Below are 8,821 nucleotides of genomic sequence, written 5' to 3' on the forward strand. Positions count from 1 at the left end.
TTGTTTGAAATGTAAACACTCTTAGCTAAAATGAGTATTCTTTGAATGTAGTCACTCTTAGCTAAACACGAGTATTCTTTAGACTCAACCAGTTTTAGCTAAAATTGAGTATTCTTTTGACTAGTCATTCCTGACTAAAATTGAGGATTCTTTGAACAACAATCACTCTTGGCTAATCACTGAGTATTTTTTTGTAGGGATGACAATGCAGGGTGGGTCACGCTACCAAAAAGCACGGGGCAGACTCACTTATCTAGCCCACTGACCCTCTTAGGCTCGCCCCGCATAACCCACAACCCGCGCGGGACAAGGTGGGTTGACCCGCTGACCCATATAAATAAAAAAATAATTATTTTATTTTTTCTGCAAAAAAAAGTCATACCTCACTCATCCATTATTGGAATGTGACCTTTATTTTATTTTATTTTTAAAAAATTGAATTTAATGTACTAGAAAAAGAAATGTTTTATTTTAATCATATAAAGGAGATAATATTAAGAGCGACGGTGGATTTAGTTTTAAGTAAAATCTTATATTTAAATTTTTTTAATAAAAAATAATATAATGAAGATATTTCAATAAGATAGTTAAAAAATTAGTCATCTTCATTAAAATATTTTGTAGCAAAACTTTGATAAGATACTCTTATACATTTACATACATATAAAGGAAAAATAGATGCAAAAAAAACTTTAATTATTTTTAATCAAGCTTTCTAACAACCCTTATACTTGAATTCATATTTGTACCTTAATTGAATGAATTGAAACAGGGATACAATTTTATTTTTTCAACAACAAAAATATTTTTTTTTATAATTAATAAAATTTTAGTTTTTGAAAAAAAAATTCTTATGCGGGCTAGCCTGCAGTTCCGTGGGTTACCTTTTATACGAGACATGTTAGTGAAATGAGTCTGCACTCCTTATGTGGCATGGAGCGGGCTAACCCGCATTGTCACCCCTAATTTTTTGTCAAACAACAACTCTTGGATAAGATAAGTGATCCATAAGTCACATGGTTGTTGGCTAGAGAGTGATGTCGTCTTTAACGTATATAAGGTTATAATTTTTTTTCTAGTTTTCTAAGTGAACATAAATAGTGTTCTTCTATGAAGCTTTTAAGAGTGTGAAAATTTGAGTAGTGTTTTAGTACTTTGCAATGACTTCTCTCTCATTTCTTTATGATAAATGACTTCTAAACAAGTGTTGAGGAATATAACCATTGCAAATCCATTTATGGTCGTTGAGCAAGTCCAACTCACTTGAATGATATTCTTACGTATGATAAGCTTAACATGTGAAGGATGCATTAAATGCAATTCCTGAAGCATTAATTGCTCTTTTCTTCTTTACATAATATGACAATATATGGATATACTTGTCTCTTCTCAAACAAAGTGTCTTTGCTTGAGTTTATCTAAAGGGTCTAATTGTAATAAATATAGTCGTTTCAGAGTTGATAGTAGTAGTGTACTGTCCAGACCCGAAAGGTCAACCGAAAGATTTAACCAAAAGGTTGGACCAAAAGGCTGAATGAAAGGTAAAAATTAAGTAAATAATATCAAATTAACTAATGTAGCAAAGCCCACAAAATAGGCCCAAAGGTGCAGGTGTGTGTTTAATAAATATTAGCTACAAAAAGGAAAAGCCCAAATAGGTTCTGAGCCCAATAATATAGCATTATAAATAGATGACCAACCCAAGAGGTAAGTAGAATTAATTTATCTGATAATTAACTAAAATCAATTATGACTTTGGCATCAGAGCACCTTGCAGGTACATACACCCACTCGTGAGAGGAGACCGAGACCGAGAACCGAGAGATCCCGTTGACCTAGCCTAGAAGAAGCGAGAGTCCTCAAATCATATCCAAGCCCAAACCCAAAATAGAAGAGTATCAAACCTAAAGTCGAAAGCGTAGACCGAGAGTTCACATCGAGAAGGAAGACCGAGAAGTCAACCAATCAAGGAAAGAAGGAGTTTGCTTCTAGGCCTTGCAATAACAAATAGTATCAAGAGTTGTTGAAGAAAATCAATTTTAGCTCTTCATCCAAGAAATAATTGATGTGACTTGTGAGCATATATATATTTGTGTAGTATGAGGTTAACTTTTATATATATATATATATATATATATATATATATATATATATGTGTGTGTGTGTGTCATTTAAGCATATACATGCTTTGTCAAACATAAAAATAAAACAACATAGTGGTGTATCGTTTGATAGACCAAACACTTGCGTCTTACGTAACTTATTTGGTGAACTAAAGTTGTCGTCTTAAATACGAAATATAACCATGTTTCACACTTAATTGTTTTCAACACTTAATCAAAATTATGAGAGTATAAATTTTCTCCATACCTCTTCTATCTTCACATAAATCTCTTCTTCCACTTTCTTCTCGTAATTTATTTTATTACTTGTTTAGTCTTTCATCTATCTTAATTTCCATCATTAACACGTCTTTAGTGTATGTTTTATTTCCTTTCTCCTGTTGAAGCAATCTCTCACATTAAATTTCAAATTAAATTCGTATTTAATGACAAGTTTCATCAAGTTCCATTTCTCTCGAACTTAGATTCCGAAATTAACTTCAAATAGTTATAAGCTCATGTAAGTATAAGCTCAAATATCATTTTATCCTTATTTTTGTAGATTTATGTTGTGAGAAATCTATTTTGTGGATCATAACTAAAATGCACAAATTGATTTTTTTGGTTATAAGTCAATGAACAAAATCAATTTTGTATAAATTTGTTGTGGCTATAGATTGTGTTTATTAATACATAGGGAAAGAAATTGATTTTGTCATATTTATAAAATTAGTGTTTTATACATGATTTAGTTTATTATTATCTGTCATAAATTTATATAGGAATTTTAATTACTGCAAAGAATTATTAATCTATTATTATATTTTTTTTAACAGTACTATTTTTTATTTCCCGCCGCAAAGAATTATAATAAATCAAAATACTTTGTTTTGGGATTCCTGTTATTAATATTGAATTTGTTTATAATTTTGTTGTATATGTTTAATATTTTAAAAAAAATCATGTTGTTATGTTTGTATTTAATTTGTTGTTATGTTTATATAAATTTTTTTATAACTATTATAATCTGTTATAGATTTATTTTTTGTATTTTAATTAATTATGATGGTTCAATATTTATTTGAAGTTTGTATACGTGAATTACTTACTGCAATGTTTTTTATTTTTAAAAATTATTTTACAAACAATAATATTATTGATTTTGAATACAAATTAATTTAATAATTTCATTTTATATAAATTGTAAATAATCAATTTATTTATTTGAATTTCACTATTTAATACAAGTATATAAATCTTTCATATTTCATTATTTATAAAAAAATTATTATAAGAGGGAAGATTGTAAACTTAGATTTAGCACATTTAAAAAAAATTATATATCTTATCAAATCACATCATTCACAAATTTCAATAAATTTTTCTCACACATCCACTCTAACATATCACAATCTAAACACATGAGTGTGTTTAGAGTTTATGTGTGTGTTTGGATGGGAGAATCTTATAATGAATTTGTTAGGAAAATTTATTGAAATTTGTGAGTGATATGATGTTTGTGAGGGGTTTTTAATTTTTTTTAAAAGTGTAAAATATAAGTTTACAAATTTATCCTTACATTTAAAAATATTTAAATAATAAAAATATGAAGTATTTTTTGTGTAAATTTGAATTAATTAAAATATTATAAATTATTTTCGGTATTGTTGAATAATTTATTTTGTTACCATTTAATCATTATTTTTCTGAAAAAATACGAGTTACTTAATATTGTCAAAACATGAAAATAATCATAAAAATAATATTATCTAAACATATACAAATTTACCGTTATGTTTATTTATACATTTTGAAAGTTTTTTCTATTTATTGAATTAGATTATATATAGATACATAACCATGTAAATATTTTAAAGGATATTTTATAATAAAAAAATGTTATATATAAAATGAATCGTACAATAAAGAAGAAAAATATATAACAAAGTATGAAATATCACATGATGAAAAAAATAATAGAAATAAAACGTATTATTACATTAATGACAAAAATAAAAATAAGGGCAAAATGGGAAAACAACACATCCTATATCCTACTTAGCTTTCCTTTCTAATATTTGGGTAAGGAGAAAAAAATCATTTTTTCAGAGGAATTCCTCTTTCCCCTTCCTTTTGCACATCTCTCAATCTAAATTATAGATATACCCTCACATTCTTCTTCAAGAGTGAAATTCCTGAAGCAAAAAGAGCCTTAAAAGTAAAGAAAATTAATTGCAATTTGAATAATATTTGGATTTGTAAAAGTGTGATGCTAATTATGTAATCAAGAGATATTTTTTTTTGCATGTGACTAAATTAGATATCAAAGTGAGTTATATGTAAATGGTATGTATTAAAAATGTTTCGCCCTTCTTGAAAATCTTTCGTCTTGGATAAAATTTGGGTTAAATGAAGTATTTTTATCTTATTTAATATATTATTATGTTGTATCTTTATATTATATTGTTGTAAGATTTTATAATTTATATCAATTGATGATTTAAATTGTCTTTGAAAAAAGATGTAAAGGATAGTTTTTTTGCATACAAAACGCTGTAGAGAGAGTATGTGTAAGAAACTAATCCGATTTCATGTGAGTTATTATGAGTGTTAATGTGTCTCTACTTAATACTTATTTAGCTAGTGAAATTTGTGATTGCAGTGTGATTCTTTGATACCTTTTATTAATGCAATTAATGTATTTAATATTGTAATATATATTTATAAATTTGAATAAATTGTATATTTTGTTTGGAATTGGGATCAAATGATTCCTTGAATTTATTTATGTTACAATAATACTATTTAATATAGAAATCAATTTTAGAAACAAAATTAATTAGTTACTATAGTGTTAGAGACCATTTTGGAGACTACAAAAAATTTTGGTTTCTAAATTAATTTCTATTATTCTAAATTGATATTTAATTAAAAACCAAAATTTTTGCTATCAAATTTAGAATCTAAGTAATTGGTAGTTAAAACCTTGGTAGCTAATTAGATACCAATTTAGAAACCATTTAATAATAATAGAAACTAATTTAGAAACCAAAATTTCGTTTATAACAACTAATTATTTTTTATATATAAAATTAGTTTCTATTTAATGATTTCCTGGTAGAGTAAACAAATAAATACAAATTTCACTTTATAAAATCAATATCATAATTTTATAAAGATGAGTGAGTTATGCTTAAAATATACATATTAGTGTGATTACACATAAAATAAGAAATTTAGTTTCTTAAAAATATAATTTACTCTTAAAAAACCTTAATTAAAAAAAGTATAGAATAAATAAGAAGTTAAGGTTGCAACAATTCATTTATAGCTGTAAAAACAATAAAATTGGAAATAAGAAGAAAAAATAAAAACAGTAATTAATGATAATTGCAATTGCAATGTTACCAAGCTTAGCAACAATGGTGAGAATTGATATATCAATGAGTGACATGCTGGTCCGTCCAACACTGATAAAGGTTTCAATTTTGATGGTGACTACCACGATATTAAAAACAATTTGTACGATGCTAATTTATTTATAGAAATATAGTGGGTTTGATGTATATGGAATTAGATTAAGAGGGTTTATTAAGGCATTTTTTATGCACTTTACCAATTATGACGGGCACCTGATCTACTTTTGAAATTTTCAAAATTATTGTTTTGGATTTAAAAATTCAAAAAATACCTTTCCAAAAAACAAATCCAGAATCTAAAATAGATTATTGTGTTACGAAAATAAAATTTAAATTTAAAATATCTTTTTTATAGAAGCAAATTTGAAATGCAAAAAATACGTTTTAGAAAAAAATTCACGAAACAAAATCTGAAAATACATTTTGAAAAAGGATTTACAAAATTTAGAAAAGTATTAAAAAAATCTAATTATTGTTCATTAATCTTAACGACTAACTATCCTTTTTTACCGGTAGGCACCGGACGAACGTGGCCGACCGACCGAACGCATAATAAATGTGAGGCATGTGTGACAAAGCTAAAGTGGTTGAGATACACCTCCGAAGAATAAGGAATACGCGTTTAAAGAAGATATGTTCCCCGGGTATTCCGGAGCACGATTGGTAAGACCTATCCATAATCACCCTGAGCCCAAGGGGTAGAAAGCCCATTAGGCAATCCTATAAATACGGTGCTCAAGCCAGAGAAAGGTACGTTTTCATTCACTTACTAAACCACACTTAGAATCTCATACTTACTTGAGCGTCGGAGTGCCTTCGCAGGTACCCTCCCCCGCCCACCCGAAGGAGACACCAAGAAGGAGCGACCGACCGAAAGAGAAGAAGACCGACACGTCAGCAACTATACTACATCAACCGACCGTGCCTGGGCCCCGTCTCTCCACTCAGGTATAATTGGCGCCCACCGTGGGGCTGAGGCAAATCTTCAATTTTTGAAGCTATAATGGTTGCGACAAGAAACAACAACGACGCTATGGCAGAACAGATGACTATGATTCAAACCCTCCAAACTCAGATGGAGGAACTGCGACAAAAGGGGATGGAAGACCATCGTCAACACGAAGAAGATAGACGCCGCCAAGAAGAAGAAATCGCCTTATTGAGAGAGCAGAATGCACGACTCCAACGACAGGTCGATAATCCCGAACGAGAAGGCCAATCCCATATGGCCGACCGAACCGCCTCTCGCATACCTACATCGGCCGACACCAATCCTGCTTCCAGAGCTGAAATAGTCGAAAGAAAGTCAAGTAAAAGGGGTCATCCTTTTACAGACGAAATTATCACCACACCACTTCCTGACAAATGGAGAGGTCTCGCTATTAAACTCTATGACAGCTCGAGCGACCCGGATGAGCATTTAAATGTCTACAAGACGCAAATGACTTTGTATACCACAGATAATAATGTGTGGTGTAAAGTATTCCCCACGTCCCTCCAGGGAGAACCTCTTACCTGGTTTACAGAGCTGCCTCCGAACTCCATTGACGACTTTGACATCCTAGCCGTAAAATTCTCCACTCAATATGCCACCAGCCGATCGCATCACATGTCCTCCATGTCTCTCCTAGCGGTACAACAAGAAAAAGGTGAATTTCTCAGAACCTTTCTAGATAGGTTCAACAAAGCATGTATGAACATCCGAGGACTCAAGCAGGAAGTTGCATTACACCATTTGGTCTCGGCCATCCGGCCGAGCCGTTTTACTGAAAGTCTCATCAAGAAGCCGCCTCAAGACATGGAAGACCTTCGAACTCGAGCAACCAAATTCATGCAAATCGAGGAACACATTGATTACCACCAACGGTTCAAAACCGTCGGATCCGGAGTCCTCAAAGACCAAACCCCGAGCAAAGAAAGAGAAGTCGAGACCGAACGAACCGTCCGAACCGCTCCAAGGTCCGACCGGAACAGAGGAGGCCGAATCCCCAGGTTTAACAGTTACACCCCCTTAACTGTGCCGAGGGGACGAGCCCTAGATGAAGCACTACAAACGGACTTAATCCCGATATTGAAGCAATATCAAACGCCACCGAATGCAGATACCGCTAAGCACTGTCAATACCATCGAAACTTCGGCCACACGACCGAAGGATGTCAGGCGTTGAAGGACAAAATCGAAGAGCTCATCCAGGCTGGCCATTTGGGACAGTTCGTCAAGAGGACAAGGAATTCAAGATCCCCACCACGGAGTACCGACCGTCCATCTCGTGGTGTCGACCGGTCATACCGTAACGATTACAAACGCTGAACTGACCATAGCCAGACTTCGCGGAAACGCAGTGAAAGCCCCGTTCGGCGTACACGCGCCCGCAGCACAAGTCCCGACCGAAACGCCCGCCCTCGCCAACGAGTCCGCGAAGTCATCAACATGATTGTTGGACCCGTTAACTTGGGCGAACCGAACCACGAAGCAAATTATATAGCCGGGGGCTTTGCCGGTGGCGGGTGCTCAAATTCCGCCCGAAAGAAACATTTCCGGGACATCCAGTCCGCTCATGCTACCACAAGGAGGCGTCCACACATACCTCCGATCACTTTCACTGACGATGACTTCACAGCTATAGATCCAGCCCAGGACGACCCTATGGTAATCACTGTAGAAATTGACAAGTTCGCAATTGCCAAGACTTTGGTAGATCAAGGTAGCTCGGTCGATATATTATACTGGGAAATTTTCAAGAAAATGCGCATTCCAGAAGCAGACATTCAACCTTATAACGAACAAATTGTAGGGTTCTCAGGTGAACGGGTCGACACTAAGGGGTATATCGACCTGTATACAACCTTTGGTGAGGAAGACGGTCCCCATAAAACAATAAACGTACGATATCTGCTGGTTAACGCCCAGACTTCCTACAACATCCTGCTCGGCCGACCGTCCATCAACAAATTAAAAGCCATTGTCTCCACCCCACACTTAGCCATGAAATTCCCTTCGGCAAATGACGACATAGCAACAATCCATGTTGATCAAAAAATCGCTAGGGAATGTTATGTTGCGAGTTTGAAAAGTGGCACCTCACTAACGCCGGACGATCGATCGGCCATCGGCACAACGCTTGCGCATGGACAGCCGCTGACATGCCTGGCGTAGACTCGAAGGTCATTACCCACCGACTCTCATTATATAAAAAAGCTAGACCAATAGCTCAGAAGAAAAGAAATTTAGGGGACGAACGACGCCAGGCCGCACGTGCCGAAGCTGATAAGTTATTACAAGCCGGATTCATTCGAAAA

At 33.3% G+C, this 8,821-nt stretch overlaps 1 protein-coding gene across 1 annotated transcript; it reads left to right on the forward strand.

Annotated features, from left to right (window-relative positions):
* The first annotated feature begins 6,524 nt into the window (after positions 1-6,524).
* Positions 6,525-7,832, forward strand: LOC137822257 (uncharacterized). The gene has a single exon (XM_068627148.1). It carries the CDS (start codon positions 6,525-6,527, stop codon positions 7,830-7,832), a length of 1,308 nt encoding a protein of 435 aa, XP_068483249.1.
* The last annotated feature ends 989 nt before the right edge of the window (positions 7,833-8,821 follow it).

Source organism: Phaseolus vulgaris, chromosome 9 (genome assembly GCF_000499845.2).
Source record: "Phaseolus vulgaris cultivar G19833 chromosome 9, P. vulgaris v2.0, whole genome shotgun sequence".
In the NCBI taxonomy this organism is placed as follows: domain Eukaryota; kingdom Viridiplantae; phylum Streptophyta; class Magnoliopsida; order Fabales; family Fabaceae; genus Phaseolus; species Phaseolus vulgaris.

What these genes read in the sequence shown, in the direction of transcription:
- LOC137822257 (XM_068627148.1), top strand. Translation starts at nt 6,525, where the DNA reads ATGGTTGCGACAAGAAACAACAACGACGCTATGGCAGAACAGATGACT.